Source organism: Choristoneura fumiferana, chromosome 18 (genome assembly GCF_025370935.1).
Source record: "Choristoneura fumiferana chromosome 18, NRCan_CFum_1, whole genome shotgun sequence".
Taxonomy (NCBI): Eukaryota; Metazoa; Arthropoda; class Insecta; order Lepidoptera; family Tortricidae; genus Choristoneura; species Choristoneura fumiferana.
In genome coordinates, this window is record NC_133489.1 from 15,136,832 (window position 1) to 15,153,548 (window position 16,717).

At 37.5% G+C, this 16,717-nt stretch overlaps 1 protein-coding gene across 1 annotated transcript; it reads right to left on the minus strand.

Moving 5' to 3' along the window:
• Positions 1 to 4,511: 4,511 nt before the first annotated feature.
• Rpn13 (regulatory particle non-ATPase 13) lies at positions 4,512 to 16,115 on the minus strand. Its single transcript, XM_074101102.1, is given in 7 exon segments — positions 4,512 to 4,880; positions 10,976 to 11,205; positions 12,200 to 12,292; positions 12,295 to 12,419; positions 14,989 to 15,203; positions 15,375 to 15,708; positions 15,918 to 16,115. Coding segments are annotated over 6 exon segments (1,245 nt in total). The 5' UTR covers positions 15,705 to 15,708; positions 15,918 to 16,115; the 3' UTR covers positions 4,512 to 4,628.
• Positions 16,116 to 16,717: the final 602 nt, after the last annotated feature.

Genomic DNA, 16,717 nt, shown 5'->3' on the forward strand with positions numbered 1-16,717 from the left:
ATCCAAGACCCGAGAACAAACATGCATACCTATCGTCATATCGTAACTACTTTGAAAAAATCTTGTATCACAAATCAATACGTCAACAAAATCGACCCTTCAAATAATGCGTATAAAGTTCACTAAGAAAAATTATAAATTTTAAGTTAAAACGAGTATTCGATTTGTAGCATTCGAACATGGCGGATGTAGACAATATCTAATTTTTCTAATTATGTTTCTTTGGCTAGTTGAAGTATAATTTTGATAGTGCTTTATGCGGCGATTAACCTTAACAGTGAACAGTGATCACAAAATTCTATATTGCTCTCGTGTCTGGCATTTTTTAAATGCGCAGGTTATCTGCACGTGGTTTCTGGAATTTTACTATCAAGTTGCAAAAACTACATCACCGTACAAAGTCCCTCTCAAATAGAGTACCTTGACACTGGCGAAAATGTCCTATTAATTAGGACAGAAAAGCCATATCTTAAAAGAGAACAAGTTAAAAACGAGCTTTTTTAAAAGTAGTGACGATATTATTCATACAAATATCTAGTGTATAAGTATAATGAAACGATAATTTAATTAATATGCACATGTAATTGGTCATGCACATGTATTGTTGTGGAAGTGCCGTGCGGGCTCTCCTGACACAAGCATTTTATGCTTAATGGGAGGTCCCAACCTTTATAAAATGTAAAAAAATTGAGACCAATAAAATATTATGTATTTTGTAAATACCTGCCCCGGCCGGGAATCGAACCCGGACCTCAAGCTTCGTTGTCAGGTTTTCTAACCAAATAGTCATCCGGTCGTCAACAAACAATTTTTTTAGGGGTAGGTAACGTCCCATAGACGTAAAGTGAGGGTGTTTTTTTTTTCTCAACTAACTCTATACTTGGTGTGGGGTATCGTTGGATAGGTCTTATACCATTGGCCGGTTGTCAAGAACGATTTTTTCGATTCAGTGATCTGTTTGCGAAATATTCAACTTGTGCAAATTTTCATTAAAATCAAATCTAATTACAACTTTTTAGGTACTGTCAATGACATCTATGAACGCATCGGAACGTCTGAGCAGGAAATACGACTGTAGACCCTGTAGGTACAGGGTCAAAGTGTATTCGGCATCACCCTGGCTTAAAGATGAGATAAGATATAGAGCTTATTCAGATTGTACTATAATTGATTACTTGGTTTTTGTACTAAGAAAGCCCAAGGATCTACTTGTATTGTAGCCGTACTACACTTACTCAATAGCTACTTTCAGATTAATAACTATCATCAAAATAAAAATAAACCATATAAATTGACGACTGGATAGTCAAGTGGTTAGAAAATCTGGCTATGAAGCTTAAGGTCCCGGGTTCGATCCCCGGTCGGGGCAGATATTTGAATAAATAATACGAATGTTGTGCTCAGGTCTTGGATGTTTAATATGTATTTAAGTATTATTTATTCTTTATAAGTATGTTTATCCGTTGCCTAGTAGGTACCCATGCATAGTACAAGCTTTAGTTTGGGACTAGGTTAATTGGTGTCAATTGGCCAAGATATTTATTTTTATTTATTCAATTCAGTAAGGAAAATAAAACCGACAAGTGCGAGTCTGACTTGTGCAGCGAGGGTTACATTTTTTTAAAGTAGGTATGTCAAAATATACGCTTTAACCGGCTGTATGTCTAAATATTCAGTATTAGCAGAGCCCTGGTCCTAAATAACATGGACGAAGTGTAGGGTTATTTAAACAGACTTCAAAAAAACTGATGAAATTTCAAAGAAATGATTTGTCATTATAATTAGTATTTGTTAGAAAAATATATGTAGGAATAAACGTTATCAATCAGCTAATTTCAAGTTAATTGGTCAATGGGAAGTTTAATAAAAGCTGACTTTTGTGGCTTCTCATTCTTTGTTTTTCCAATATTTTTCAAAACATAAAATACAGTATGTACCTGCTGAACAGGCTCTGAATATCGATACCCCACTCGTTGGGTTAAGTTAATTCTTTTTCGCGCCCTCCTTTAGCTATACCTATGGGAGCCCCCCCTAAAAAACATTATATTAGGTACCTATATAGATTTTGACAATTTGTAATGCTTGGGGTGGCTGTAATGTAAGATCTAATGTAACAAATGACGGACGGACCCACGGATAGGCAGTTACAGCAGCATAGGGCTCCGTTTGGACCCTTTGGGTACGGAACCCTGAAAAGAACTGTCACTTACCTACAATGTGACTTTGAGGTGAGAATGAATATAACAAAAAAAATAATGTCTTCTTGAACCAAAGATAGTGCTTATACATTTATAATAAATAAATACACTATCAGCGTATTGAAGCATGTCTTCATCTCTTTGCCTTATTTTCCGCGAATCATAATTTGAAACAAACGGACCACAAGCCGTAAGGCGATGTCTGTTGAAATATTATCACTTAGGTATACATAGGTTGTAGGTAGGTATAATCGTTCAACGATTTCCACTAAAATGTTTACGAATTCGTATAATTCATAGCAATATCTTGAACTTATCAGTAGGTAGGTGCTTTAGTAATGACACAGGGCTATCTCACAAGCAAAGTAAATAATATTTAAAATGTTTTTATGTATAGCGTACATAGCTTTATTTGGCAATGTCATGCCATAATGAACATGACTCATCACTATTTTTGTTTTAAATGTGTAGAATTTTTATATAATGTTTCTAGGTAACGAAGAGGTTTGAATCATGAACTTTTTTTATATTTTTGTCAATAAAGGGTTAACGTAGCTTCGCAATGTGTCCGTCCCTCCGTGGCTTAGCTCAGAGACCCTTGTAAGTACTTAAGTAAGTTAATGATATTTTTTTCTCGTTTTCCTACCTCGTTCGCTCCTAGTGTCCTTTGCAGTTGTGGAGTGCCTTTGAATATGTCTTTTACTGCAGGTTTGTAAAAACATTTTTTTAATTAATTGTGGAATATTAAAGCTTTAATGTTTTAAGTACTAGTAACATTGGACCAAAACTTACCGACCTAGTATTGAAATTTGTCGGATTTCAATTCTATAATATTCCAAACAACGAGGCAACGACGTTGACTCGAAAGGGGGTCGGAAATGAAGGTTTTCGGACATCAACAAGACATTAACCCATCCCACTAGTAGTAACATTGGATGGCTGCGCGGTAAAATGCGCCACAAAATTAAGGAACGCGCCAATCATTTTGGACAAACATAGATCCATGCCGGCAGACCAGAGAAGCTATCCCGATGATCAACCCCGGTTTACCCCGCTTCGCGGATTTAGGAGTTCCCAACTTCGCCTGCTGTCGCGAGTTCTGACTGGATTTGCTTGACAACACATAATCTAGGTGTCAGAGACATTCTGTGTCAGAGCATATTATGCATGGAGGCAGCAGAAACGGCCAACAACTCACTCGTACGTCTTACTAGAACTAAAATGTTCTGTGGCTTGGCGAACTACATGTTACTAGGTACCCCTCGGGTCACCGGAATCGCTCCAGGAAGTCGTCTGGAACGTGAAGGGTTTTGCTACGCTTGCTCCAGAAGCCAGGCTGACACCTATATACTGTTACAAAATATACTAGAACTAGCTGTTGCCGCGCAACTTCGTCCGCGAAAAATCATTTATCGTCGCCCTTGGAACACTTATTTTTACAGGATAAAACGTACCTATCCTATTGTTTCTGTGGTGTTAAAAAAGTTGAGTAAAAAAAAATATTGACTCATTCCTAATTGCCGTGACACAATAGTCTTTTGAACAAATGAGTGCAAAAATCTCATTTTATTTAGACTCATCTTTTCCTTAACACCACATATTTATTCTGTACTTCTAATTTGACGTATGCCAGCCATTGCAAGCAGTTCAGTAGGATAAAATTAATAAATGTTAAAAATTATATAGTAAGAAAATATATTCTTCGATTTTAATTTGTAATGAAAATGGTAATACGTGCATTATTTTCTAGATAAATGTATTAACAACTCTCTTCACTCACTCCAATGTAAAGATAAGCAAAAGATAACGAGATAAGCTTACGAGATATCGAAATAATAAAAGTACGTCATTGATGGATAGCGAGGAATTCGGGTTCCCTATCTTTTCCGAGAATTTTAAGTCATAAATAAGGCGTCTAACCGTAGTAAAGAAATAGTATAGCATACGTACTAACAAAATCATTAAAATGATATTGGTATTCAAAAAGTTCGTACAGGAAATTATGACACTGAGCGCCTTTTCACACGTACTGGTTGTCTGGTATCGGTGCCGGGCACCTGATTGTAAAATGTCCATACATACTACTATAGCTGGGTAAAATACACTGGTACAGTTGAAACGAAAGAATCCATCATACACGCTGCCAATGCCCATACATCACCAGGAGCCAACTTTCTGGCAATCGGTATATATGAAAAGACACTGACAATATTAGTATTATTAATAGTTAAGATAGCATTATTATGCTGTCGCAATCCTTAAAAAGAACACGAGGGGAAAAACTATTTGCCGCAAGAATAACACATTTTTTTCGTTATAATTTTATTTTTTAAAAGCCATAATAATGAACACCAAAATATTTCTAATACAATATGCAACTCAGGTCATACTAAATTAGTTAGTTATAACTACTAACTAATTATTTTTTAATTAATCAAGCGACATTCCGGCGTCGCCATCTTTTTTGTCGTTCTTGTCTTCTTTCGGCTTTTCGTCTGCCTTCTTGTCTTCTTCTTTCGCTTTGCTGCTGTCGGAAGCGCTAGATTCACTTTCGAGGGCCTTGAAAAAAGCCTGCATGTCTCCAGTGTTGGCGGCAGAAGCCACATCCGGGGAGAGACCAAACTGTGTCATCACAGGACCCATCTGCCCTGAAGTCAACGCCGAGGAGAACTGGTTCGCTGCCTGCAATAATATCAAAATAATTTAATATAAGTCTGTATGGCCTGACAGTGGAAAAACATTGGCATAATTGGACACTGTGTCCTATAGAGATGACTCAATTTAACACCATGCTGTTAATTACAGCCAGCAAGTTTCTATTGGGGCAATTTACAAACAGATAAATTTACATACTTAGTCAAATCAATAATATGTGAAAACATCATGATCATATGAGATACAATATAATACGATACATTTTGCAAAGTGGCTCCATCTCTGTCCTTATAAGATACATTGAATTTCTCGTGCTAGTAGTTAGTTTGAGGTACCCCTCGCCTGATGGTACCTACTCTACTCGACGTATGAATTTTTATCTATATATCTGTACAATAAACTTAACAATACACCGTTGTTTTTAAGTTCTAATTATGTTACTGGTTGAGAAATTATTACTCTTTCGCATAGAAATAGAAGTTATCAGCAATAATCGATAAGACTTGAAAGTATGTTTGAGTGCACGTAAGCATTTTCGAGACACTAGTTTCAATACTAAACTGTACTTTTGACATATTTCTATTCCTCTTATTATTTGTTCTGTGACTAGTAAGGAAAATTGACATGGTAAGCAACGGGCGGCCTTGTCGCTACTGAGCGGTCTCTTCCAGGCCTTTGAAAACTGAAAGAAACAGATTTAAACAGGTGGTGCAATTATCCACATACAGGAGCACTAGGACATAAAATACACATAATATATGAGATATGTATACATTACATACAAACTTATACAGATGGATACATACATGCATACATAAAACTATATTCACAAGGCAGTCTAAAGACTCACGACTCAAGTAAAAGACAGATAGCGTTTAATATGACAAGCATGGACTTTTCAATGCCTCACATGGAATTTACCACACAATAGAATGAATCTGGCCTTTGCCTAAACTTTAGGCCCTTAGGGGCACAGGTCTACTCTCGTGATGGGATGCTAGTGGAAATGGGATTCATGAGGTTTAAGATATCATATTTCCATAGCTACCTGCATTATCATCTATACATGTACAAGGTCGACCCATAGCAAGTGGGGAAAAATCCAGTTGCATGATTTGTGTGTACAGTCAACCAATTTGAGTCCTAGGCCACCACAAACCTTGTCATTGTGTTGTGACATTTTACGTCATCCAATAAGCATTGCTATTGACAGACCAAAATTATTTGGTGACAGATCATCTTGGTACAAATGCCCAAATGCATAGAATTTTGAAATGTGACACTGTCAAATAGTACAAAATGTTAGTGCCACCAGGTCAATTTCTCAGAATATTTTAGGAGCAAAATATGCTATGGCCAAAATGCGCGTTTATTCAAAATGTTTCCAAGGCAGCTTTCACTATGATCCAGATGTCTCTGTGCCAGGAAGTACAGAATATTCTGGGGCCAAAATGTACAAAATGCTATTGACTAAATGTGCTTTACTCGACAGAATTCATTATGGACGAAGTATAATTTTGTCTTGAAGTTTTTAGGTCAGAATATTCTATGGCCAAAATGTAAAAAATGCGATTGACTCAATTTTCTCTAATTGAAATGTTTTCACGACAGAATAATTATGGCCAAAACGTACTTTAGTGCCTTGTCACAGTAAACTTCAAAAGGGAACATCAAATAATTTTTCGATGCAAGCAGCTGAAATTTCATTGAGTGCCTGAAGATACTACGTAATAAAATGCTCTAAATGAAATGTCGCTTCTGTTTCATATACCTACATTTAACTTATTCTTGATATCGTTTTTGGACCGCCACCCACTGATGTATTAAACTGTAGATCCACAGTCGCGCGTCCGAATATATCCGAGCCAAATGAGCGCCACTTTGGTAAATGTGGCCTTCTTTTTTCTCAGTACGTTGTTGTCAGTGCAAGCGTAACGATGCCCACGTGCGTCTTAAAAAGTGCAAAAATCACTCGCGAAAACGGAACAAATCTGATGGAATATCATACTTTCAGCGAGTATTTGTTGTTTTTTCTATTAAATTCTAATAATCAGAGAAAAATATTGATTTAAATTAATTTTAAAGCCATTTCTAAATTGCTTATTAAAAGATAAACGTTGCCAGAATTCCACAACATTGACAAATGCCTTGTCTTTGTCACACGCACAGGAAAGCATATCAGTAAAACGAAACAGATAAACAACAGAACATGGAACAAAAGTGTAGTGGAGTTGCCGTCACTCTATTTTATTTACCGAGTCGCCTAGCAACGGGTAGCTATGTCGTTTGAATATTTACCTTGAAGTTTGCGATTTTAATTATGTTTTATAAAGCTTCGATAATATAATGTACTGACTGTCTGACTGTGTGGTTTATTCATTTTTGTGCAAAATTAATAAAGCAATTTATGAACCACAAACCTCAATGAGGCCAACTTTGATAAAGCGCTCGCCAAATCTACACCGTATGAATCACTAAGTTTACCTATTGTTTTTTACACTAAAAAAAAATCATACTAAGTATTTTAAACTGTTTACAAGGTTTATAATATAGTTTACAATTTATTCACACTAGTCGAGCTTCTTATTATTTAATTACACAACATACGAAGTCCGCCGAATTTCCCGCGAATGAACTGTGCTGACAGACAGCCTGCAATTTTTTTTTTTGAGCTGCGCGCGGCGTGCGCTGGCAATGGTTTTAGAAGCAAACAGCCAGAACCAAGGAGGATGAGAATTCAAATTGTTTTTTATTCGAAATACTTGCACAAGTGCTTACATTTCGGCGATATTTTTAGAAAATTTTCTGTAGCTTGCCCTGTTTGCTTATTTATTTATTTATTGTTTGTTTGGGTCAAATCTTAGAAGCTAAATTTGACCCACTTCCAGTGGTCTGATCGACATGAAATTTGGCATACTTATGTAAATTTGGTGACAATACAATAATCAGGTAGTGACAACTTGGTGGTTCTGTCAGAATCGTCTCTGCAGGAGGGAACTCCTCAATAGTTAATAGTACCGACTTGAAATTTGGTACAGATATGTAGTTTAGACGACAATTCAAGTACAGTCAACAAAAAGTACATTCGGCAAAAAAGCTTGTATTAAAAATTAAATTTTTAACCAAAACTTATTCAAGCATTATATTTATTTGCAGTGTAATGTGACTATGTTTGCTCGGGTGGAATCTTTCAACTCAAATTTGAAGTGGATATCTTCAACCGATTGAGCTGAAATTTTACACGCATGTATACTTAAATCCGATGACAATGCAATCTTCTATATTAATAATTTCGTCAAGGGGTACGGTAGACTCGAACGAAATGCACATCAAATTGAAGAGCGTAAAAAAATAGTCAATCCGAGTCGACAACTTGTAGGCGAAAAATTCGGATTATCGAGTATTTTCAATATAAACTTGAATAAATTACTAAGTATATAATGGCGTTGCGAAGTAAACATGTCAATCAAAGTCATCACATCAAAGTGGCGTTAGTGTCACGTCATCACGTGTCACAGGTGTCACAGGTTTGCATTTCGTTCTCCATTGTGACCTCATAAGGGCCCCACACACGGTACGATTCGTCGATTTTCATCAGATCAATCGTACAGACGAATCGTACCGTATATGGGGCCCTTTAGGTCTAATTTCTTTGATTATGAGACAGAGACATCATAGTTATTTGGGCAAATAAGATTTAGGACAAAAATCTACTAGAGAATAAAACCGATACGTAGGTTAGCTGTGAAAGAACGTTTGTGATAATATTAAGCATGGGAGTATACGTCAGATTTTTCGATAAGTACGACAGTCTTTACACTGGCAAAAAAAATTTTTCAAACATGTTATGAGTCTACATATTACCCGAGCGAAGCCGGGTTTTCATCTAGTATTATTATAACATGGAGTTGATCTGATGATAAAGCTAGCGGGTGACCATAGGAACTCTGTGATAAACGACACGACCACATCGAGTTTGGACTCGTTTGTCGTCTTGACGAGTACTTCGGTAACCAGGGGCATAAAGTAGGTCTCTAGGTGCAGCGTTTTGGGCTGTGCGTTGATATATCAACAGTCAGTTAGTCAGTTTATTATTTTAATTTTATATATATAGACAGTGCCGGATTAGCCCATAAGCAAATTAAGCGATTGCTTAGGGCATCACGTCTTGGGGGCACCATAAACAGCAACATTTTTTTTTTTGTTAGCACATAAAAGGTAAGGCTGTTTGAAAATCCGCTCGCTCGTGCCTCCCCATAATCTCTATCGTATTTCATAAATATAATATTTCGTCGTAATAAATACTTATTTAAAATATCGATAAGGGGGGGGGGGGCATAGGCGTGCATTGCTTAAGGCATCAAATAGTCTTAATCCGGCTGTATATAGATTATCTCGAAAACGGTAAACATTTGGACTAAAGAAAATTGGCTTAAAAGTTACCTTTTAATTTTTATTTAATTTAATTGACAAAAACTTTTTATTACAAAAGTCCTCTCCGAAAGTCCGAATGCATTCTTTGTTCTACAACCTGAATTCGTCCGTCTTAAGAAACGTCAAACTCATCCAAGCAATCTTGCAACGTCGCCTTCAATGTAGCAAGTGAAATTAATCCCTCTGCCTTTTCTGATAAGGCTTACATTCATATTCGAGCATGCGTATGTGAAATTGTGGAGTTAGCTGTCAAGTGTCAAGCGTTGTGGAGTTTTGCCGCTAGCGAAATTCAACTGTAATAGAGTAAAGACTAGGTTCAAATTTCGTCACGTATTCTTTCTATTTGTTTGTGTGGTGGGATCAGTGTTTCTACGCACACGTAAATATTTTTATTAATTGTGGAATATGGCCGCTAGCGAAATTCAACTGTAACTTAGTAAAGACTAGGTTCAAATTTCGTCACGTATTCTTTTAATTAATTTGTGTGGGTGATGATTTTATTTGTTACACAAACAAATAAATAGTTCGGACATTCTTTGATGGGGATTTTGTTTGGCAATGTGTATCTACAGTTTAATACATCAGTGCCGCCACCAGTCTAAATGGAATGTCCGATTTGAATAATCCAAAAAGTAATCTACAGAAACCGTCTTGAATATAAAAGTATTTATTTGGACCCAAGCTATCCGAAAAGTATTATAGATGAGTAATCTGATAAAGAAAGAAGAAGAAAGAAAGAAAGAAGACATTTATTCACTTACACAGAAGACACACATAAGATATGATAAGGCGACAAAGTTCTTGCACTGAGACCACAGACCTATGATGGGAGACCTAATACCAAACCACTATATCTACACAAGTGTCGGGCTTTACATTTTATATTACAGTTAGAAAGTGTGATATTTTTCAGGATAACGGAGGCATTAAGATTCAAGTTTGAAACACAAAGAGAGCGGTGGCGGGCGGAGGCGGTACTGGTTGTAATATTCGAGCTAACATGAAAGAGGCCACACAGAATACCACGCGGGAAATAAGCGTGGCGCGGCATATTCTGCGTGCCCTCTTTCACGTTTGCTCGAATATTTCAACCGGCTCTGCCTCCGGCGCGCGTTTGTGTGTTTCTAGCTTAAAAGCCCAGTCACTCTCATTACGAAAGATGACCTGTGCTCCGCAGAGAGACAGACGCGGAGTGTTAGAATTATTAGTCATACATAGCTTTGATTATTTCATTCCATCCCCACAGAAAGTATTATACCGAATTAAAATCTAAAAAATAATAACAGACAAGAAAAAAAACTTCTAAATACTTACCTTATAAAAATCAGAGGTGCTTTAGAATTTTGATGTCTTCAATTATTAGCATTATATATTATGTAGGTTTGAATTAAAAAGTAAAGCTAAGAGATAACATTTAACTGCGAGACAAAACATTGACCATACAGTTTTCGGAAATATTGTCCTCTCAATAGGTACGATAAAATAGGGTAAATATAAGAATAGACGGCCCCATAAGATCACGTAAGAACATAAATTAATTGAAATTAGTAAATCTCAAACAAAAGAACATTCCGGAAAACAGAACAAAACGACATGCGATGAAAGCGGCAATTTGATTGTTAAATTTAGCAGTCGAGCGCATAGTGCAAGCCCTCGCGCCACCTCGGGGACGGTACTTGGGGTTTCACCTGAGCAAACTGCGGTGAGAGCAGGGTGGTCCTTACATCGTCCTGCGCCGGCGCGGGCGGCAGGTGCGGCGCGAGGCGCTGCGCCGCGGCGGGCGCGGTGGCCGCCGCCACCACCTCGGGCTCCGCCAGCGCCGCCGCCAGCTCCACGCGCGCGCCCGCAGCGGTCCCGCCGGCCGCCGCGCCCACACCAGAAAAGTAACGTTGCAAATCGGACAACACTATTTGTCCACCTGCAATTTAAAATTTATTATTTAACGGTTTCTATCTATACACCGTGTTATTTTTGATTTCCGTTAACTTTAAGGGGACAATCTACAGCTCGAATGAAGTTAATTTTTCTAAGACACTAGTGGCCTAACTCTTACTGTTTAAAAGGTAATCAAGAGTTAGGGGCTGTTTGTTAGGGGGTGTTTATTAATTATATTAAGGGACTGTTTCACTATCCATTGATTAGTGCTAACTGACGGTTAAATGTGATGCCGTCTCCGTCTATTCGAATAAAACAAATAGAAACGGCATCACACCTAACCGCCAGTTAACACTAATCAATGGATGGTGAAACAGTCCCTTAATATAATTAATTATTAGCAGTACAGCAGCAAACTTTTTAAATTTTATATTTTTAAATTTGAACAAAAAGTTAATTATCAGGTAGTTCATATCAATGAACTGAGCCGTCTGCCGAAGTTAACGGAAATAAATAAAAAAACTCAGTGTATAAAAAAAGATGGATGACTAAATGTAAGCGCAAAAGTGGAGAATGCCGAGACGGTTTTGTTTGCTTAATTATTTTGTTGTTGTTTGTAATTGTCAGGATAAGATTAGTTTAAATAAAAAAAAATAGAACACCTTGCGAAGCCTAGTTAACTAAAGTAATGTAAAAAAAAAAAACTAAAATGGAGATGGATTGAGCATTTGCTCCGCTGCAAGAATGAAAAATGGTGTAAACAGATGGTTGTCTGGGACCCAAGGGTTTAGGAGCCAAGGTCGCAATTAGTCGCAAAGTCAGAAGCCGGAAGGACAAACTGAAAAAGACCTTGGGTCCCCTTTGGATAAAAGTGCCAGCCAATAGAAAGCGGTGGATAGTGCAGGCAGCTGGCAGAGTTGGAAGTGGCTTTGCCGTAAGGCATACCGAGCAAAAAGACATATGTATTGAGAAACCTTATATTCAAAATCGTAATATTTAAGTTAGTTAATAAAAATTGTATTGTTGAGATGACTCACTGCGTGGCTGTGCTGCGCTGGCAGTGTTGGGCGGCGTGGCGGGAGCGGGGGCGGGAGCGGTGGCGGCGGCGGCGGCGGCGGCGGGGGCGGGGTGGCGGGCGCGTCGCGCGGGCGGGCGGGCGCGCGCGACGCGGGCTCAGCGCGCGGTGCGCTGCCGCCGCGGGAGCTACCCCCGCTCCCTCCCGACGTGCGCGACCCCGCCGTGCCACTGCTGTTATTGCTGTCAACAACATCATCTTCAGCCTACAAACGTCTTATATCCATGCAGATTGGGAAATTCATACATACCATTAAGTTGTGTTGCAGCTGTATGAAAGATTTCTCAGTTTTCCTTCGGTGAGAATCTCATGGCAATTTTTAGATTTAATTAAGCTCATCCTACTTAATATTATAAATGTGAAAGTTTGTGAGTGAGTGGGTGAGTATGTTTGTTACTTTTTCACGCTGAAACGGCTGGACGGATTTGGATGAAATTTGGCAAAAAGTTAGTTTATAACCTGGATTGAAACAAAGAATACTTTTTATTCCGATATTCCCACGGGATAGGGATAAAATCTTGAAATAACAACCTCTGGAGAGTCATGAAATTTGGTATGTAGATAGCTGAACGTCTGGAATAACACATAGGCTACTTTTTATCCCGATGTTCTCACGGGATAGGGATAAAATCTCGAAATAATAACCACTGGGCTCAGAGTCATGAAATTTGGTATGTAGATAGCTGGACATCTGGAATAACACGTAAGCTACTTTTTATCCCAATATTCCAACTGGATAGGGATATATCTTGAAATAACAACCACTGGGCAGAGGCCCATGCATGAAATTTGGTATGTAGATAGCTGGACTTCTGGAATAACCCATAGGCTACTTTTTATCTCAATATTCGTACAGGATAGGGATAAAATCTCGAAATAATGACCGCTGGGCTTAAAGTCATGAAATTTGGTACGTATATAGCTGGACATCTGGAATAACACAGAGGCGACTTTTTATCCCGATATTCCCACAGGATAGGGATAAAATCTTGAAATAACAACCACTCGGCTTAGTCATGAAATTTGGTATGTAGACAGCTGGACATCTGGAATAACATACAGGCTACTTTTTATCCCAATATTCCCACGGGATAGGGATAAAATATCGAAATAACAACCACTAGGCTTAGAGTCATGAAATTTGGCATGGTTGTTAAGTATAATAAAACGTCAATGAAAACCATGATGTAATTTTAGGGAATTCCCACAAGAACTTAATAAAATCTCGGAATTTCAATTCAACTGCTGTATCTAATGATTTACGCGTGCGAAACTAGTTAAAAAAGTAATTGTTGATTAAACTGAATTTTTGTAATCATATTCATTTATTGCGATCATGTTCATTTGTGCAATTATTGTAGATCTTAAAGTATACTAAACCTAAGTACTTAATATTTCTTTGGTTCGAATATCGATTTAGTGGACTGTTAGTCCACTACTGTAAAGAATTTTACTTTCAATAGTTTTGTAAATTCCACATGAACCCATGAATTCAAACACACACCAACTTAACTAATATCTATTGCTACCACTTCTGATGACAAAATAAAAATTGGTCATGTGCGAGTCGGACTCGTAGATGAAGGGTTCCGTAAACAGTTCAGTAAAAGTTTTTTCTTAAAATTCTTCTAATAAAAGTTTTTTTTGCTGACTGTACTTCATGTCCCTGTTTACCAAAGTACTCGTTAAGACAAATCAAATGAGTCCAAACTCGATGCAGTTGCATCCTTTATCACAGAGTTCCTATGGTCATTTGCTAGCTTCATCAATCATCATCCGATCAACTCCATGTTATAATAATATTGCATTGTCATCGAATTTATACATATGTGTAAAATTTCAACTCAATTGGTTGAAGATATCTACTTCAAATTTGAGTTTAAAGATTCCACCCGAACAAACATAGTTACATTACACTGCAAATAAATATAATGCTTTTTGTTGTAATAATTTTTTGTTAAAAATTTCATTTTTAATACTAGCTTTTTTTGCCGAATGTACTCTTTGTTGACTGTACTTGCATTGTCATCTAAACTACATATCTGTTCGAAATTTCGAGTCGGTACTGTTAACTATTGAGGAGTTCCCTCCTGCAGAGACGATCCTGGCAGGACCACCAAAATGTCACTACCAGATTATTGTATTGTCACCAAATTTACATAAGTATGCCAAATTTCAAGTCTATCGGACCTCTGCAAGTGGGTCAAACTTAGCTTCCAAGATTTGACCCAAACAAACAATAAATAAATAAATAAACAAATAGAGCAAGCTAAAGAAAAGCTTCTAAAAATATCGCCGAAATGTGAGCACTAGTACAAGTATTTCAGATAAAAAACAATTTGAATTGTCATTCTCTTTGGTTCTGGCTGTTTGCTTCTGAAACCATTGCCCGCGCCTCAAAAAAAACCGGCCAAGAGCGTGTCGGACACGCCTAAAATAGGGTTCCGTAGCCATTACGAAAAAAGTAAATGATATTTTTCTAAGGATTTTGTATTTTATACGGAATCTTCCAAGTTTAGGTATATTTTATACCTTAGGCTGCTACTTACTCTTAAACTACTAATAAACAAACTTAGTTGTTATAGTTTTCCTTGAGTTTGATATACTTACTACCATCTTGAATTTTTCAAATTTTTACACCGACCGGTTTAGATTTTAGAGGGGAGGGGAAACTCGATTTTAATGAATATTTGCACTTTAAAGTTGAATATTTCGAATATTTTATAAAATATTTGACTGTCATAATTATACCCCATAGTTCCAAGAAGGGAAGACAGTCCTCCAATCTGGCCGACACCTCCAAACAGTTGCATGAGCTGTTGCTGCGACATGTTATTGAGCAGGTTCTGCAGTTCACCGTCCTGCGCGCCGCCGCTACCGCCGCCGCGCCCGCCCGACGTCGGCGGGTTGTTCAGTGCCTCGTTGATGCGACGGCAAAGCTCATCATCCTTATCAGTTTTAGACTCCTGAAAACATCATAATGTTCAAAAACTATAATGATACATCTCTATTCAATTGATAGTTGCTGTTACTGAAGAAATATATTGATTATTAATTTAAGAAAAAAAGTAACTTAAAATTTAAAACAACATATGAATATTGTATTCATAGCATAAACAGTAACATAATAGACATACCTGCATCCAGAAGAAGTATTTCTTGGAAAATGACTTGAATTTCAAAACATACACTCGGCCTGTAGTGCATTCGTTCACTCGTACAAATTCACAATCGTCAGGAAATATTAGAAGATCGTCTTCGACTTCGCCAGTGGTGCGATCTTTCCAACAGAAGTGCATTAGGGAATCTTCACCTTGGTAAACATACAACAGACCTTTCCTCTTGTCAGGGTGAACCATACGACCCTTAAGAGTCATTCTTCCTGCCCGAAACTCAACCAAATGCTTATTGCCTCCGGAGCTCCCTCCGAGTGCTGATGTGTTACCAAACAATGCAGTCGCAGACATAGTGCTATGGACGAAAAGTAAACAATAGAAATTTTCTAAAGAAAGAAAGAAAAACATTTATTCGTGACATTTACAAGCAAATAAAAAAGAAACGTAAAACGAGACAGATTTTGCCACGAAATGGAAAGAATGGGAAAAAAAGAAAGGAAGGATGTAGAAAGATGTGATTAGAAATGCATTTTTACGTTAGTTCTATTGATAATTTATACTCACGGTAGTAATTCGATCGACCCTTCTGAAATAGACTCGAAGAATAAATAATGAAATGAAATTTTTAATGAATGATACGACAGAATTCACTTGCCACAGATCAGACAGACACAGAGTACCTTTTTATATAATATACTGAACTGAAACAGAATGAATAGTCAAATCAGTCAAATTAAGTCAAATCCTGGGGGGTTATAATAATGTCAATAATGTACTCTGTGTATCATACTGTCCTTCTCATCTCATCGAACTTTGTTTTGTATCGTTGAATAGGTTGAATACTTTGAATAGGAGTGTGAAAGGAACAATATGATTCAAATCCAATTCGAAGTTAGAGTACAATCTCCTATTTAAAGTTTTCTGTGGTCAAATCAGTGATAATTTTTTATTTTATTTACAAATATGTTACAAATTAATACCATAGACGACAGCTGGGCTACTACGAAACTCTAAAATCGAAGTTCGTATCGTACCCGTTCCCCTCACTCTCGTATTAAATAATATAAGCGTCAGCGGGACGGCACGATACGAACTTCGATTTTCGAGTTTCGCAGTAGCCCTGCTGATAGATAGAATCCATCCACAGACTAATAAGAGATACTACGTCTATCCATCTATCGTGTTTAGGGTGCGGCCACATAGTCTCTCGTCGCTCGTTTGTTGCGATAAATTTGGTCACGTGTCCCCATTTTAAATGTGATTTTTAATTTTCCGCGACTCAATTAAAGTAGCGTCAAGTCGCCGCGTTTAGCAGCAGCGACAATATGGCTGCTTGCAAGAATGATCTTGGCATAGAGTAACAT